The 17,046-nt window shown below is 39.8% G+C and overlaps 1 protein-coding gene across 1 annotated transcript in view; it reads left to right on the top strand.

The window, feature by feature from the left end:
• The first annotated feature begins 997 nt into the window (after window positions 1–997).
• The window catches only part of LOC135226778 (large ribosomal subunit protein mL38-like), a 33,778-nt gene continuing 17,729 nt past the window's right edge, over window positions 998–17,046 (top strand). The window contains exons 1-2 of the mRNA XM_064266481.1: window positions 998–2,308; window positions 2,499–2,635. Coding sequence (XP_064122551.1) covers window positions 2,217–2,308; window positions 2,499–2,635 — 229 coding nt within the window. The 5' untranslated portion in view covers window positions 998–2,216. The remainder of the gene's footprint in view (window positions 2,309–2,498; window positions 2,636–17,046) is intronic.

Raw genomic sequence — 17,046 nt, 5'->3', positions numbered from 1 at the left:
TGCACTGGCATTCTTTTTACGGAGCACCATCAGGGAGGCCCATGCGTCCTGCTCGGATGGTGATATGAAGCTTTTGAAAATAAAAGCCCAATGAAGTGAGAGCTGTTGCGACTTCAATGGCATTTCGAAAGAATATGGCACTTAATGATATCATTAGCGCTACTTTTTGGCGAAGCAACTCTGTGTTTGCTTCACATTACCTGCGGGATGTGAAGAACGCATATGAGAACTGCGAGTCGCTAGGACCATACATATCCGCAGAAATGGTGTTGGGGGTGGGGCAGGGAGCAGCACAAATACTATCCTATAGAAAAGGGGTAGGTGTGCTTTTTAGTTTTGGTGTTGGTTTATGGTTGAAGGGTTGGTTGCTTGAGGCGCTTTCCCTTTCTTTAGCCTAGAAGTTATGGGACTAACTTCGATAGGTTAGGTCAGGTGGTGGTTTTTAGCTTCGTTGCCCTCACAGTATGGTCATATGGTCTAGTCACATTGTGGTCACGCCCCGTTGACAGATCATCTAGAGCGCACCAACTACACAGGTCACTACCTTGTTGGCAACTCTAGTAAAGCAAAAGCAGACTTCGGTGACAGTAATCAAGAAGTCAGCTATGCTAACAGGTAAGGAATCAAGATGTCAATCATCTGCACTTGAGGTGTTTCCTAAATCCTTCTATTCTGTCCCTTCCCACCTCCAATGTGGGTATTCAGCTATATAATATCTGACAGGTAAGTTTCATGAACAAAATGTTATTGTTATGATACAATAAAGTTTGTTCATACTTACCTGGCAGATATATATAATTAAAGTACCCACCCACCTCCCCTCAGGGGACAGTGGTATGAAAAATCTGAATAGAAAATGGGAATGATTCCTGATATCCGCCTCCCAGCGGCGGGAATGGGTACTAACCACCTGGCCGCCCACTGCATGTGCCGGGAGTTTTGAAATTCTGTCGGACGTCGGAGAATACAGCTATATATATATCTGCCAGGTAAGTATGAACAAACTTTATTGTATCATAACAATAACATATTCGTTGAAGCGTGAGTGTGTGCGTATGTGCGAGAAATACGTCAGCCAACGAGGGGACTATTGAGCGATAGTGTCTGCCTACGGCAGCTCACATCCAAGGCGAAGTTGCCAAGTCGACTCAGTCATCCCGTGACATGGCATGAGTGCGGGGGTGACAGTCGGTGCTCCGGCAAAGCCACAGCAGAATAAATGCGTACTCAATAAAATAACATAACAAATCACTGAGCACACAAAAAAGCACAATGCACTGCACAACACTTCACTGAGTACTTGAGGCACTACACTGCACATGACATAGAATAAATCAGCTGGGACACGAAAGCACATTTGAACTGAACATCCAATATGGCCATGACCGTCCGGTTCCCGATGTCCAAGTCTTGATTAACTTCACACAATACGACACTTCCAAAGTTCACTGCACCATGTATGTGTTGGTAAACTCCTTAACCTTAAGTGGAGGGGCAAGGACACAACTTAAATGTAGGTTCTAAATGTCTATTGTAGAAATATATACAAGATCCAGGGGACAAACAGCAGTCAGCTTAACAAATAGACAGACGAGACGAGACTGCCTCACGAGGGCAATAATTACAATGTTGCCAATACTTAAATGTTGCCATATCATATTACTGGACTTAACATGGGATACTCTAATGGCGCGCGACATGTGAAATAATGTTTGAACATAATAATAACATAATAATACTGGTACATGTGAAATGCGTCTTTTTCATGTACCTACAGTGAAAGGTTCCAGATAATTATAGTCTCATCCATACTTGTAAGAAATTTTTGCCACATCATATCCCCTCCTTTTTGAAACTTGTGTTAGAGGTGAATTGCATTTGAAAATTGTATTAGAGGTAAAAAAAAATTTTTATATCATAGAATAAGGTGATTTAATAAGACCACTGTGCTATATTTACTTTCATAGGGGTCATCAGTAGAAAAGATTCATGTTTACGTATAAGCTCTTTTCTGCTAAGTGCTAACTTGGGCATGTTAAGGAAAAAAAATGGAGTAAATTCTGTCTTTATACAGAAACACGGAGATTCATTTCTGGGGCATGCTGGGAAGATTGTATCACTGATTAGGAAGTACAGCTAGAGCTTGACCAGTGGAAAGGCCCTGTTGACAAGGGAAGCCATTGATAAGGATTTGGACCAGCTAGGAAATTAGACAAATGCACAAGGTAGAGTTGAAGAGAACTCAGAAGACATCTCAACTCTTAAAGGGGAAACCTGATGCCAAAGTATTGATAATGTCAACTATGAGGTAATATCTTCTTGAGTGGTGGACTTTCATCTTAGAATTATTTTTGTGTACTGTGTTGGCAAGATTGCCAAAGTAAGCAAGACAGACTTGCTCAGAACAAATTTGTAGTTTTATGTTACAACTATTTTTTACGTACATTCATACTATAAAATGTGATTACCAGACAGTTGACATTTTATTTCCTTTACAGCTTAGAACTTCGAGAGCGAACATTCTCTACTTTAGATTTCTACCATGAGCTGCAAGATGAAATTACACCAGCAGGTGTTGCCTGGTTCCAGTCAGACTGGGACTCTACTTTGACGAATGTTTTCCACAAGAAACTTAGTAAGTTGATGTCATCCATTTGTGTCCTGGCTGGACTTAATTATTTTTGGAATACAGGCGGACCCCGGGTTATGACCGGGGTTCCGTTCTTGAGACGCGTCGTAAGCCGAAAATCATCGTAAGCCAGAACATCGTGAAAAATCCTAAGAAAACCTTACTTTTAATGCTTTGGGTGCATTGAAAACTATGTAAACTGCATTCTTATGGCATTTTTCATAAAAAAAAACCTTCAAATATTGATTATTTTGCATTTTTGGTGTCATATTTCTTCTCCCAGATGAGCGTTGTAGGCGTCGTAGCCCTAGAACATGCGTCGTAACCCTGGAAATAACGTCTATTGACAAGCATCGTAACCTCGGAACGTCGTAAGCCAACACCGTCGTAACCCGGGGACTGCCTGTATTATAGAATAGTATAGATATTGATTTTATTTTTCAAGTTGGGGTTTTAAAAAATTAGTTATTAAGTAACTTGAAGGAGGTAGTGATAATCACCAATATCTCCACCAAGTTACTTTGTAACATCTTTTTTAAAACAGTAGTAGGAATAAGGAAGACTAGCGAGTAGTAGCAAAAGCCAAGAATGAAGCATATAATAGAAACAATGAGTCAAAGGAAAGATCGTAAGGTTAGCCACAGCAAGAAACAAAATCACAATGTACATAACCTGTAAAGAATACCTGGGGAGCAGATCAAAAAGTGCTTTGGAAAGAGGGGGACGTTAAAAAGAGAAAAGGAATATTTAAAAAAATCTCTAAAATGATGAAAATAAGAAATTCTTAAGGGAAGATGAAAGTCTAAATTTTGCAGTGTTTAATTGGAAGAGAAAAGAGGTAAAGGGAACTCTGAAAAAGATGAAGAGTGATAAAGCTGCTAAGTCAGATGGCATACCTATTGCGGCATGAAAGACACATGGCAAAGAGGGAGTACATTTTATGTGGGATAAATCATACCTACATCTCCATGCTGTTAGGCAAGTCTTCATTCAAATGAAAGAAAAGTTGAATGACTGCCACATACTATACATTTATTTTTCCTAGGATGTTTCCCACTGGAATGAAAGCTAAAAATGTCAGGTTCTATAGGAATGATTACTGTGGTAGCAGGGTGTTGATTTTTTATGAGGTAGACTTACTATTTGTGTTGCCTGTCAGTTTTCTTTTTTAATGAATGAAATCTCTTCTATGTATTTCCCTTTACTTCCTTTTGCTTCTTCTTAATAAACACCATATTCTTTGGAAGTGTGAATTTTAAATCGGTGGCTCTGAGGGTTTGTTCCATATGAATAGGTTTCATTTACTGAAGTAATAGTAATAATAAAAGCATTGATAATGATAATGACTCTTTCCAATCTTATGTTTAAAGTATCTTCTGTTTTTTCTAAGCTAGATATTATTCTACCTACCTAGCTTTCTAAGGATGTGTCATATGGGAGCCCTCTCAATTCTCTTGAGTCTATTTCGGATGTGGCAGGAGAGTAGGGATGCACCGATACCAAGTTTTTTGGTGATACTGATACCGATACCTGTTCCCGCTATAGCACTGTTATTTAGGAGAATATGTATTGTTACTAAAATCATTCTTGTTCTGTGGTTATTGTGATATTTCCACATTGGCCGACTGCATTTCGCGCTCAGCTGCCAATCCGGTGGTCCAAAGTTTGATTCTCGGCTCGGCCAACGTGGAACCAGAGGAATTTATTTCTGGTGATAGAAATTCCTTTCTTGATACAATGTTGTTCGGATCCCACAATAAGCTGTAGGTCCCGTTGCTAGGTAACCAATTGGTTCCTAGTCATGTAAAAATATCTAATCCTTCGGGCCAGCCCTAGGAGAGCTGTAAATCAGCTCAGTGGTCTGGTAAACTAAGATATACTTAACTTAACTCTGGTTATTGTATATTAAAGGTTCAAAAGTTGAAAGGTCGCATAATTGGGTTATATACAAAATTTTAAAGGCATAATTTATATTGAAAAATAACATCAAGTAGAACTTTTAAGTATTTAATCCCTTTATTACCTGGATACACTTTGGCTTATATTATGGCCACCATTAGAAGACTTTTAACAATTTAGGTACGTAGTACTTACTCGAATTCACTAATGTATACTTTTATTCTCAGTTTTGTTCATGAAACTTACCTGTCAGATATATATATAGCTGTATTTTCTGAAGTCCGACAGAAATTCAAAAACTTCCGGCACACACAGTGGTCGGCAGGTGGTTAGTACCCATTCCCGCCGCTGGGAGGCGGGTATCAGGAACCAGTCCCATTTTCTATTCATAATTTTTCTGTCGCCGGTGCTGGAAACACCTGTTTTCAGTACCTCCGTCTTAGGATTTTGGAAACTTCATGGCCGCTAAATATCCTAATTGTCTTTGATTTATTGACTTGGATTTGTGGCTAGGCATACGCTATCTTAAATTGTTTTGAATATGATTCATTTTTGTATATCTGAATCTAGTTAGGCTAGTTTCAGAGGGTGTTGTCTGCTAGATAGGGTGTGGCTACCGAAAGCTTCGGTAGTCCGCACTCGATATGCACGAGGGCTAGTGTCTTGCTTCTTTGTTGAAGATTTGTCATGTAAGGAGTGTGAGACTTTGTCTAATTCCATAAGGAAGAACGTATGATTCATATGTACGCAATTAATCAGTAAACAAAGTCAGGGTAGGCTAACCTACCTGTAGACTATTTTGCCTAACCCTGTAGTATGGCCTACGGGCTATAAATATGTCTCGTGAGGTAATGCCCTTTACGTTATAGATTCCATCTGTATCTTGGAATCTAAGGTGCTCGCTCTCCTATCATTGTGGTGAAAAGTGCTACTTTCTGTAGTTGTTACTCCTAACCCTGTAATGTGTTGCCTTCGGGCCCTAAACAGTTTCTGTAGAGGGTATTGACCTTTCTCTGATACTCTATCGATTCGTAACTTAGAATCGAAAGTGCTGGCTTTGGAGAGCAAAAGTGAAGTGGCTAAGTGCAGTGACAGTGCCCCTTGTGTAGTGGAGGGTGCGTCAGATCGGCCTTATTTTCGCCTCTAGGCCGGGTGACCTCTGCTTGACTCCCAGGAACAGGGAGAGAGCATGTCGAAAGCCGAACAAAGGAGGGTTACGAGGAACTCCCACCGATCTGACGTGCCTTCGGCAGACCTGAAGTTACTCCCAGGCTGCCAAAGTGCGTGCACGAATCCTGAAGGATGCTTCTCGTCCTCCGAAGCGTCCTCCCGCTGCGCAGGTTTTGGAGCTTTTCGGAAGGACTCGCGCCCTCTAAATAGAAGCTTTATAGAAGAGGACGTTTCACGTCCTCTCTCTCTCTCTCGTCATGCGTGCAGTGAGAAGTAAGAAGGCGAATGTCGCCTGAACTCGTGTACGTCTTTCCACCGAGAAAAGGGAAAGCAAGTCATATTAGCAGGACGCTTTTGAGCGCGGACGTCCTAGCTTTGTTGCTGTGAGAATAAGAAGGCGTTCCCTCGCCCCGCGTATTCTCACACGATCAACCCTTCACCTGAGACTGCTTCGTGCAGTCGGTTTTCTCTCCGAGATGTCTAATGCTCTTCCCTGAAGGCAGTTTCGCTTGCATTGACGCCTGTCAGGAGCGTGACGCTTTTCTGCACGCTTTTTTTTTTTTTTTTTTTTTTTTTTTTTTTTTTTTTTTTTTTTTTTTTTTTTTTTTTTTTTTTTACGTTCGATGGACGCCAGGCGCGCGGCGGGTGCACGCCAAGCGCGCACCAGTAGACGCCGAGGCCGAGCGCACGCCAGTGGATACCGAGCGCGAGCGGCGCGCCGAGAGTGCTCGCTGCTCGCCAGTGGACGCCGAGAGTGCTCGCTGCTCGCCAATGGACGCCGAGCGTGCTCGCTGCTAGTCAGTGGACGCCGAGCGCGCACGCCAGGTGTGTCGCCTGGCTGAACGTTTCTGTTGAAGTCTTCAAGCTGATTTGGGCCTAAAGTTTTTTTACCTAACTTCGGTGATCCCTTCTACATCGCCTGCGAAGAATGTGAAGTAAGCAGTGCTTCGGAGGAAGCTTAAAGTGAAAAGGCAACTTCGTTTTCGAAACCCAGCAAGACCACGGGTTTCGTGAATTATAGAGGTCTTTGTCAGTAATATTGCTTTTCGTAAAGTCCAGGATTGGATGGAGTTATGGAAAGCTCAAGGAAAGATCTCTTTTGCTCTACCGCAGTCAAGACTTTGCGGTAAGGCAGCTATGGGTTATGTAAAAGCTCGACGTCCTGCACGTCAGGACTCTCGGCAACGTTCAGTATGGATTCTTGCAAAGGCACTCATCAAAAGGAGGAAAGCGCAAGACAGGACTTCCTTTGCCATACTGCCAATAAATTTTGATACGGGAGAGGAAGCTGGTTGGAGAGTTTCTTCCTCTTCCCAGGATAATTTTGCAAGCTTTTTAGCCCATCTGAAAGGGCTTTTCAGATGATAGATTTTGTTAGTTCCTAGTCGGGACTTACGCTGCCGAATTGAACATCGTCGTTCTACCTGTCGTAAGCCGTCTCTTAACAGGATTCTTGCCCTTCCTCGTTGAGACGGGAATCGAAAATAAAATGCTCGACTTCCTGGATTACGTTTTTGTCAATTCAGTGAATTTCCCCCATTGACAATATACTATCGTTTTGTCAAGTAAGTGGGTATCCCCTCATTGACAAATTATCTCTTTGTCCCGTAAATGGGTTAGTTCTCATTGACAAACTTCTCATTAACTTTATATTGCGTAAGCGGATAAGCTCTTTTTGACAAGATTCGGAAGAGCTCTCATTCATCATTCGCAGACTCGTACAAGAAATAGACTTGTAGACTACGTCAATGAACGCTTATGTCCAATAACATAAGAAAGCTTGAGCTGTCCGCTTCAATTCTCTGAGTTTTGTTTATGAAACTTGCCTGTCAGATATGTATGTAGCTGTATTTCCGAATTCAGCTATAGTATATATGTCTGCCAGGTAAGTATGAAAAAACTTTATTGCAATATAATATCATATTTTGCCTTGCGTTATTTTACTAACTGGTTGGTTCAAGTCATATACGCTTGCTGTAGTTACCTCTTCGGATGGCAACCGAGAGGTCTATTGTCTATTAATTTTAAGGACATTTAATCATTACTCCCCTGCAGCCTTCCAGGAGTTTCCGATTTATCTTTTAACCGTTGTATGGTAGTGTATGACGACACAAACGCATCTATATATTAGCGTTTTCTGTTTCGCTTTAAATATACCAGCTTGAGAGTCTCTTTATGCTAAAATTACGGACCTATTTCTTCGTAGATAGGGTAGCTGGCAACCCAGGCATAAAGTTAAGAGACGACGATCGTAAGCTGCTGCTGTCACTGTCCTCTCCGCCAGTCCCAAACGAGGCAGTACCAACTCGTTCGCTCTCATGCGCGGTAGGTTACGTCTCTCTCTCCTGCGGGATTGGACTGACTAACCGTATCTCTGTGCTGGCAGTTACGTCTCTCTCTCTCCTGCGGGATTGACTGACTAACTGTATCTCTGCCCTACAATCACGGACTTTAGCCTAAGATTGAGGGGATTTCTTACATGAATGAATAAAACATTGCATCGTTTGCCGTTACTATGTTCTCAGAGATATCTCTTACTCCTTTTCGGTGCTCGTTACCGCACGGTATAGGACTACGAGTCTACCGCAACATTTCACTATTATATGCTCTCCTGCTTAGGCAAAGCGCAGCCTTTTTAGGGAAGTAAACATACTGTGTGAGGGAATGGATGAGCTTGCTGGGACCATTTCCTTCCTAAAGAAGTTTGTTTCCCTGAATAGACTGCAATTCAGACCTCTACAGTTTTTTCCTACCGGAAAGAAACTGAAATTTTATTAAAGATCTAGGAATGATTCTGAACATCTCTCGGTGCGTTAAGTATCACTTGAGGTGATAGAAAGAAGTGCCGGACATCTGGAGAGGGTTTCAGATGTCCTGGATCATAAATCTGAAAGAAGTGGAAGCAATTCTGTCGTCCCTCCAGTCCTGGAAAACGAGTTTTTGGAACCAGTGGTCCATATCAACTCTGATCTTCCACAGCTCTCTCATATCTTAGGAAGTATCTTCTCTCGGTCCCTGTTCGGGGTTTACGAGAAAGAGCCTATTATAACAACAGACGTAGAATGTAACGATCCTCTAGAGGTTCGTTACAGGATTGCAAAAGTCCGTACGAATCGTCTCGATCGACGGCAGCAACTACTGACTTCGAGTGGAATCTTCTTAGAAGTATGTTGAGAGTTATGGAGACTTTAGGGACGTCCTTTATACATCTCTTCGCTATGATATTGAACAGGGATGGAGTTTAGTCTCTTTTCCCCTTTTTCAAACGCTTAGGAATGTAATAAGATGATTTATACCATCACAGGGAGCGACAATGACGCTAATCGCCCCATGTTGGCCTTCAAGATCCTAGATTCACAGAGGTCACGTCCTTCCAAGGACTTTTCCGAGAGAGTCGGTCTACTTTAACACGAAAGGTACCTATAACCTCTCCGCTCGAGTCTGACTACGTTCAGACTATCGAGATGTTGACAGCATAAGATTGCGTCTTCCCTTTCCGTTTGAAGAATGGATAAGCTGCAGTCACAACTATTAAAGAATACGCAAATATGTTGTTGACGGCCTTTGGGCTCAAAGATTGCTTCTGTCAAACAACAAAGCCCTTCACGATCTTTGAGTTCTGTGGAATCTCGAAACTCGCTCACCATCTACTTTTTGTCTCACCTGTTTTCTCGGAGTCAGACACTCGTGCGAGATCAGGAGACACATAGTAGCCCTGAGTTTCTTGTTGACGAAGTCGGTTGCGTTTACACACCCCCCGATGATCGTTTAAACATGAGACCAGGTTGGACTGTCAGGCATTCGTCCTTCGGGACTGAATCGCCTTTTTGCTCCTCGCTCCTTTCTCCTGGCACCAGAAGCTCGAGTCAGGAGTGGCTCAGGAGTTGATTCGCTAACGACGTTGGGTTGCGTTCATACCCCAAGGGTTTGCGTTAGCTTGAATCGCCCAGGCAGTCCAGACACTCATCCTTCAGCGAAGAATAGTGCCTTATGGTCTTCAGGGTACAGCCTTGCTGTCCTTGATGCGTCTGACTGGTCAACTGGTCGGTCACTCTGACTTTAGTACAGACTGACTGACTGTGCATGTCCAGATCGAAGCTTTCAATATGGAACTTAGCATAGTCTGAAGTTCTTGATGTCAAAGCATTCGAACATCTCCTACCTGTTAACTTCTTGCACGTGATCAGGAAGGCCATTTTCTAACCACCCTAGATACGACAAAGAGGGTTAGTGAGGTTTTCAGCCATCGTCAGAAGTTTTGGCATTAGAGAACACAAGGTGGTGCGTTCTCTAAGCCTTCCGTGTGGCCTAAGAATGGAAACCCGTCTTGTTCTTGGGCCAGGAGCTTGGAATCAAGGATGGCACAAGTTATTGGGCAGGAGCCAGAGAGAGTCCTGTGCCCTGTCAGGTCTCTCAAGTTTTATCTACATAAAACTCAAGAAAGTCGAAGTCGTACGGACAATCTGCAGTGTTCCGAAAAGACCAGACTTGCCCATATCGAAGAACACCCTGGCTTTATTGTTAAGGAGTTCTTTCAAAAAAGCTCCTTCATTGTGTTGGCACAAAGATTTGAAATCTTTTGCTTTGAATGCTCACGAGGTGAGGGCGCGGCCTCGGAAGCATTTCAACAGAGCATGGCACTCAGCAAACATCCTGAGTACCATGTTTTAGCGAAGCAACTCTGTGTTCAATTCACACTCCCTGCGAGATGTGAAGATTGGCATATGAGATCTGCTGCTCGCTAGGGCCATACGTGTCTGCAGACACAATCTTGGGGGCAAGTAGTACCACTCATCCTATTCCTGTAGAAAATGGTTAGGAAGAGCTCTTAATTTAGTAGTTGAGTCGCCGACAACGGTGACTTCTTAACTCTTAAGCCTTAGTTAACACACCTTAACTTTGGCTAGGTTTCGTGTCAGGTGTGATATATATTTTTATATATATATTTATTTTACTTTCTAGCCCTCATGGTATGGTCAATATGGTCCTAGTCACATCGTGGTCTCGCCCCGGTTGACAGATCATCTGAGTGCACCCCAGCTATATAGGTCTCTACTCGCTGGCAACTCTAGTAGCACAAGCAGACTTACGTGGCAATAACCACGAAGCCAGCAATGCTAACAGGTGGCGGTGGAACCAAGATGTAAATCATCGCATGCATTTTGTTTCCCAAAATCCTTCTATTCTGTCCTTCCCACCTCCAACGGTGGGATTCAGCTATATATATATCTGACAGGTAAGTTTCATGAACAAAATGATATTGTTATGATACAATAAAGTTTGTTCATACTTACCTGGCAGATATATATAATTAAGTACCCACCCACCTCCCTCAGGGGACAGTGGAAATAAAAAATTATGAATAGAAAATGGGACTGGTTCCTGATACCCCCGCCTCCCAGCGGCGGGAATGGGTACTAACCACCTGGCCGACCACTGTGTGTGCCGGAAGTTTTTGAATTTCTGTCGGACTTCAGAAAATACAGCTATATATATATCTGCCAGGTAAGTATGAACAAACTTTATTGTATCATAACAATATCATTTTAATTGATATATTGGCTAGAAATGGGTAACAGACTCATTTATTTAGATAATGAAAGGTCCTGGTAATGGAGGGTTAATCCTTTGCCTCAATACAATACATAAATTGGTTCTATTAAGTAATCCCAAGAAAAATGAGATGCCGGTACATAAATAAAAATAAGATTAAGAAAGGACCAGAGTTTGTTTCTCAGTACAGATCAGCAAAATATTCATCTAAAAAAAAAAAACTGCAAATCCCTTTGCAAGTTCCAATTCATATTGGACTTGGACCATCTGAACTAAGTTAAAATTATAATCTTATTAAAGATAATATTCAATATAATTATCCTAGAAATGAAAAAAGAGGTACAGAAAATGAATATTATGCCAAACTTTATTTGGTAGGCTTTGTTAATACAGTGTTCCCCCCGTATTTGGGGGAATGGGTACCAAACACCCCCGCGAATAGGTTGAATTTGGGAATAGAACTCCCCTCTAAAAATGCTTATATCTGCCTATCTTGAAAGTTCAAATACCAAATGTATACTTAGAGAGTCATCCTACATCAAATATACCTATGAATTGGTATTATTTATATAAATTCAAAGTCATCTGAAACATTTTACCATTAGAAATATATAAACAACCAATAACAGAGAGAGAGAGAGAGAGAGAGAGAGAGAGAGAGAGAGAGAGAGAGAGAGAGAGAGAGAGAGAGAGAATAACGCTTTACGATATCAAAAGAGTGAAATGAACTTCCATAGGCAACTTTTTTTTCCTCTCCCATAAATACATATATCTTTTCCAGAGAAAAGAGAAAGAGAGGGCTGAACAAGTATCTATTTGTCTGTCTATCAATTCTTTTGCTGAGAGAGAGAGAGAGAGAGAGAGAGATAGAGAGAGAGAGAGAGAGGGGAGAGATTGAGAGTGAGAGAGAGAGAGAGAGAGAGAGAAAAGGAAGGAAGAAATAGAAACACCAAATGTATACCTTATTTAACATCCTACATCAAATTTACCTTAAATTATTATCATATTACTTTATTAATCTTAGAGATTGTACTAATGTAATTTTGTAATTACAGTGTTAGTATTATTATTATACTTATTATAGTATTATTATTGGAAAATATTAATAATAAACTTATTACATACATGTACTATAAAAAAATGATTCATTCTATTAAGAGAGAGAGAGAGAGAGAGAGAGAGAGAGAGAGAGAGAGAGAGAGAGAGAGAGAAATTATATGAACACTTAGTGGCAACAACACAACAGCTCCTCTCCCTCCTGTCACATTACTTGGTATATTTGACAGCTTTAGTACCTGGAGTTAACCCTCTTACGCCGATTGGACGTATTAAACGTCGAGTCAAAATGTCTCCCGTATGCCGATTGGACGTATCATACGTCGGCTCAAAAAAGTTTTTTTAAAATTCGCGAAAAATACTTATAGGCCTACCAGCCGAAACTTTTGTATCACGCGCCTTGGGGGATGCTGGGAGTTCACGGATCAAGGCGTTGTTTTGTTTACAATCGCTACGCAGGCGCGCAAGCGCAATTTCTTTCTTATCGCACTAAAAAGTATCAGTGACACATCTCGGAAATTATTTCGTCACTTTGACATAATTTTTGCACCATTTTAAATTGTCCCTTTACATGAAGTATATATATGAAAATGTGCGCAATTTCATGTTAAATACAACAAAAAAAATACTCATGATTGTAGCTTTTATCAGTTTTGAAATATTTTCATATAAATAACGATAAGTGCAAAAATTTCAACCTTCGTCGTCAACTTTGACTCTACAGATATGGTCGAGAACGCAATTGTAAGCTAAAATTCTTATATTATAGTAATATTCAATCATTTGCCCTCATTTTTCAACAAATTGGACGTCTCTAGCACATATTTCGATTTATGGTGAATTTATGAAAAAAACTTTTTTCCTTACGTTCGTGCGATAACTCTTCCGATAAATTTTTTCGTGCGATTGTCCTAATGTTTGCACCCGTTTTATATTTGCCGTTACATAAAGTTTTATATATGGAAATGTGCGCAATTTCATGCACAATACAACTTAAAACAACCCAATGGTTGTAGCTTTTATCAGTTTTGAAATATTTTTCATATAAATAACGTTTAAGTGCAAAAATTTCAACTTTCGGTCAAACTTTGACTCTACCGAAATGGTCGAAAAACGCAATTGTAAGCTAAAACTCTTATATTCTAGTAATATTCAATCATTACCTTCATTTGCAACGACTTGGAAGTCTCTAGCACAATATTTTGATTTATGGTGAATTTATGAAAAAAAAAAAAAAACATTACGTTCGCGCGGTAACTCTTCGAAAAGATCAGAATTTTTTGTGCGATTGTCGAAATGTTTTGCACCATTTCAAATTAGCTGTTACATAAAGTTTTTATATATGAAAAATGTGCGTAATTTCATGTAGAATACAACTAAAAATGATTGAAGGTTGTAGCTTTCTTTTTTTTCGAAATATTTGCATATAAATGACGATAAAAATAGAAAAAAAAACCACGTTCGTCAAATTTTGAACTCTACCGAAATAGTTGAAAAACGCAATTGTAAGCTAAAACACTTACGGCCTAGTAATATTCCGTCATTTTTCTTCATTTGAAACAAATTTGAAGTCTCTAAAACAATATTGTGATTATGGTGAATTTTTGAAAAAATATATTTACCTTCACTCCGCGCGCCGATTCGCGGCCGCAAGTCTCCGAAATACGTACATCGCATTATCCTAATATTTGCTCCTTTTCATATTAGCCTTTTTATAGAGTTTCATATATCAAAATGTGAGCAAATTCATGAAAAAAATACAATAAAAAATAATTAAGAAGGTTGTAGCTTTTTCCATCTTCGAAATATGTGCATATAAAAAAATATATATATTAAAATTTTCGGCATTCGGTCAAATTTAACTCGTCCGAACAAATGTCGAAATCTGCAATTCTAATCTAAAACTCTTACAGTATCGTAATATTCAATCATTTGTCTTAATTTGAAACAAATTGGAAGTCTCTAGAACATTATTTAGAATTACGGTGAATTTTTGAAATAACATTTTTTTACGTCCGCGTGTTACGAATTCGTACATCATTTTGTGATAATATTTTTCCGGTGTGTCTTTTATTGTTTTACTATGTATTATATCAAAAGGATTGCAATTTAGTGTACAATACAACGAAAAAAAATAGTAACTCGTTAGCTTTGACCGTTTTTTGCACAGCGTGATTTGAATACAATTATCTATGAATATTTTTTTTTTCGCTACCATATATCGCATTATTTACATATGATAATGACATTATTTTTCATTTCTGATGATTGTATACTAAAACTTCAGGCAATGAAAAAAAATGAGCCAAAAATGAACTCTTAATCTTCAAACTAAGCGCGCTGTGATTTTTTGTTTTTTATTTTTTCCGATTCCGCGCTCAATCCAAACCGGCGCCGGCATACAGGAGATGTTTTGATTTTTAGGGCTTCGGCGTAAGAGGGTTTAAAAAGAAAAAAGAGAAGACAGATTTTCTTCATTCTTACATATTTTTTTAAACATAAACTAAAATCTTACTAATTTACTATAGTATATGCTTTAATGAATTTATATTATTGCTGTTTGCATTAATATTAATATTTGAAAATGGTAAATCATATATTTATCATATATTTATCATATGAAAAACATACATCTCTGTAAGAGAGAGAGAAAATTATTATTTTTATTATGTGATATCATTTAAATCTTATTAAACTTACTAATACTGTATTAATCAACATTAATATTTGAAAATTAGTAAATCATTTTTGTATCATAAAAATATATTTAATCATGAAAATAACATCAAAATACACTAATTAGTGATTATTTTAGTCGGAAAAACCCCGCGAATAGACGAATTTATGGTCAAGAGAAAAATCCGCGAATCCGAAGAATGCGGAGGAACCGGATCCTGACGGAACGCCTACAAAACTTTCGGCATTAACTTGCGTGGACATTTCCACTTTCGAAAAATTTTTCTGCTTGGGTGAGTCTGGGAGGGGTTCGTGGTTTGGAGGGGGTTTGCATTCGAAGCTAATTGTGGGAGTTGTGGTGGTGAGTCGTCACCCAATACGGTTTGGACCCAAGAGATGGTGATGGGATTTTCCCATTGCTATCTTAAGGGCAGAACCATCTCCAGGGATCAGCCCATCGGAATCCGGGGGGGCTGGTTTTTGGGATGGGACTCCTGGCTTTTGTCCGGAAGCCCACCAATATGTTTGGAGTGGGGAGTCTGTCCCCATTAGTGGGGGTAGAACTCCCAGCAGGCAGATTGGCTTATACCTGGGCCACTGCAAGCATATTGGTGCTATCCCGAAAGGGTAGGGTATGGGGCAGACCGTGGGGAATGCAGAAGCAACTTTCTACGTGGTGCCATTGGTGAAGAATGTCGGACCCTGTCTAGTCCGTGATACCTTGTTGGTCTTCCCTAGCAGTTGTCATGTGTGTGTATATTCCCCCCCCCCCCACCCCCCCCCCCCCTTTTTTTTTTTTTTTTTTTTTTTTTTTTCTGTTTTTTTTTTTTTTTTTTTTTTTCCTTCAAATTCAAAAATAAACATGGATAATATGTCTAGTACATTGTCCCCTGGATCCCCAGACTCTTTGTACCGTTGACAACCTTAGGCTTGGATAAGGACCTCCTTTGCCATCCCCAACCTCCTCCAATGAAAACATCAAAGATTCTTTGATTGTTACTACAAGCCCTTATGTAGTTCAGAACAGAGGAAAGAATAGCAGATTTAATAATAGAAATAAGAATGCTAATCCTGATATTGGAATTTTACTTGGATCTCAAGAACCTGAGACTTATAATAAATACCTTTCTCTTGATCTCGACAAAAGCATAAAATAACTGAATATATTTGATGTCCATAGAGATATTGTAAAATGCATTGGCAGAGAACCAAAGATAGCCTCTCAAGGTGAAGGAAGCTTGCTTGTGGAAGTTTTCATCACCAGATGAAAGTAGAAAAAATTACTGTCTATTAGTGCTGTAGAAGGAAGCACAGCAAAATGCACTCCTCACAAAACAATGAATCAGTCTAAAGGAGTAGTGTATAGTACTGAACTCCTACATTATTCTGAGGGCACTCTCCGAAAAGAATTTGCTGATGTGAGACGAATCAAGAAAAAAGTATTGGGAATATTACATCCAACACCTACTCTGATACTCACCTTGATTGTTTGAGACCCTAAATTTCTGAAAGCTGCATGGCTTCACCTGCCAGTTAGACAGTATATTCCCGCTCCCAGAAGATGTTTCCATTGCCAAATGTTTGGCCAGGTTGATAACAACATGTAGGAAAAAAGAAAGGAATGGAACCAGCCATATGCTTTAACTGTGGCAGAAAAGAGCATGGGAATTGTGAACTTACTCCATGCTGCCCTAATTGTGGGGGAGACCATAATGCAGCACATAAATCATGTATCAAGTATCTCATTGAAAAAGAAGCACTTTGTATCAAGACTCAAGAGCGCATTACCTTTAAAGAAGCAAGACAAAAGACTTTGCAGAAATTCAACACCCAGAAGTCATTTGTAGATGCAGTAAAAGGAAATGAGGAAAGACAAAAGAAAATTGAATCTCAAAAGTGGTAATGAAGATAAAGAAGAAAAAATGGATGCTGGGAAACTTGTCAACAAGAGGACTTTAAGTGAAGAGTCTGTAACAATGCCTGAATCAAAAGTCAAGCACCTTGAGAAAGGAGATACATCCGCAGAAAAAAGTGATTCAAAACAAAAATGAGTAAACCTTCAC

Source organism: Macrobrachium nipponense, chromosome 15, assembly GCF_015104395.2.
Source record: "Macrobrachium nipponense isolate FS-2020 chromosome 15, ASM1510439v2, whole genome shotgun sequence".
Classification (NCBI taxonomy): domain Eukaryota; kingdom Metazoa; phylum Arthropoda; class Malacostraca; order Decapoda; family Palaemonidae; genus Macrobrachium; species Macrobrachium nipponense.
This window is presented reverse-complemented; position numbering and strand designations above follow the sequence as displayed.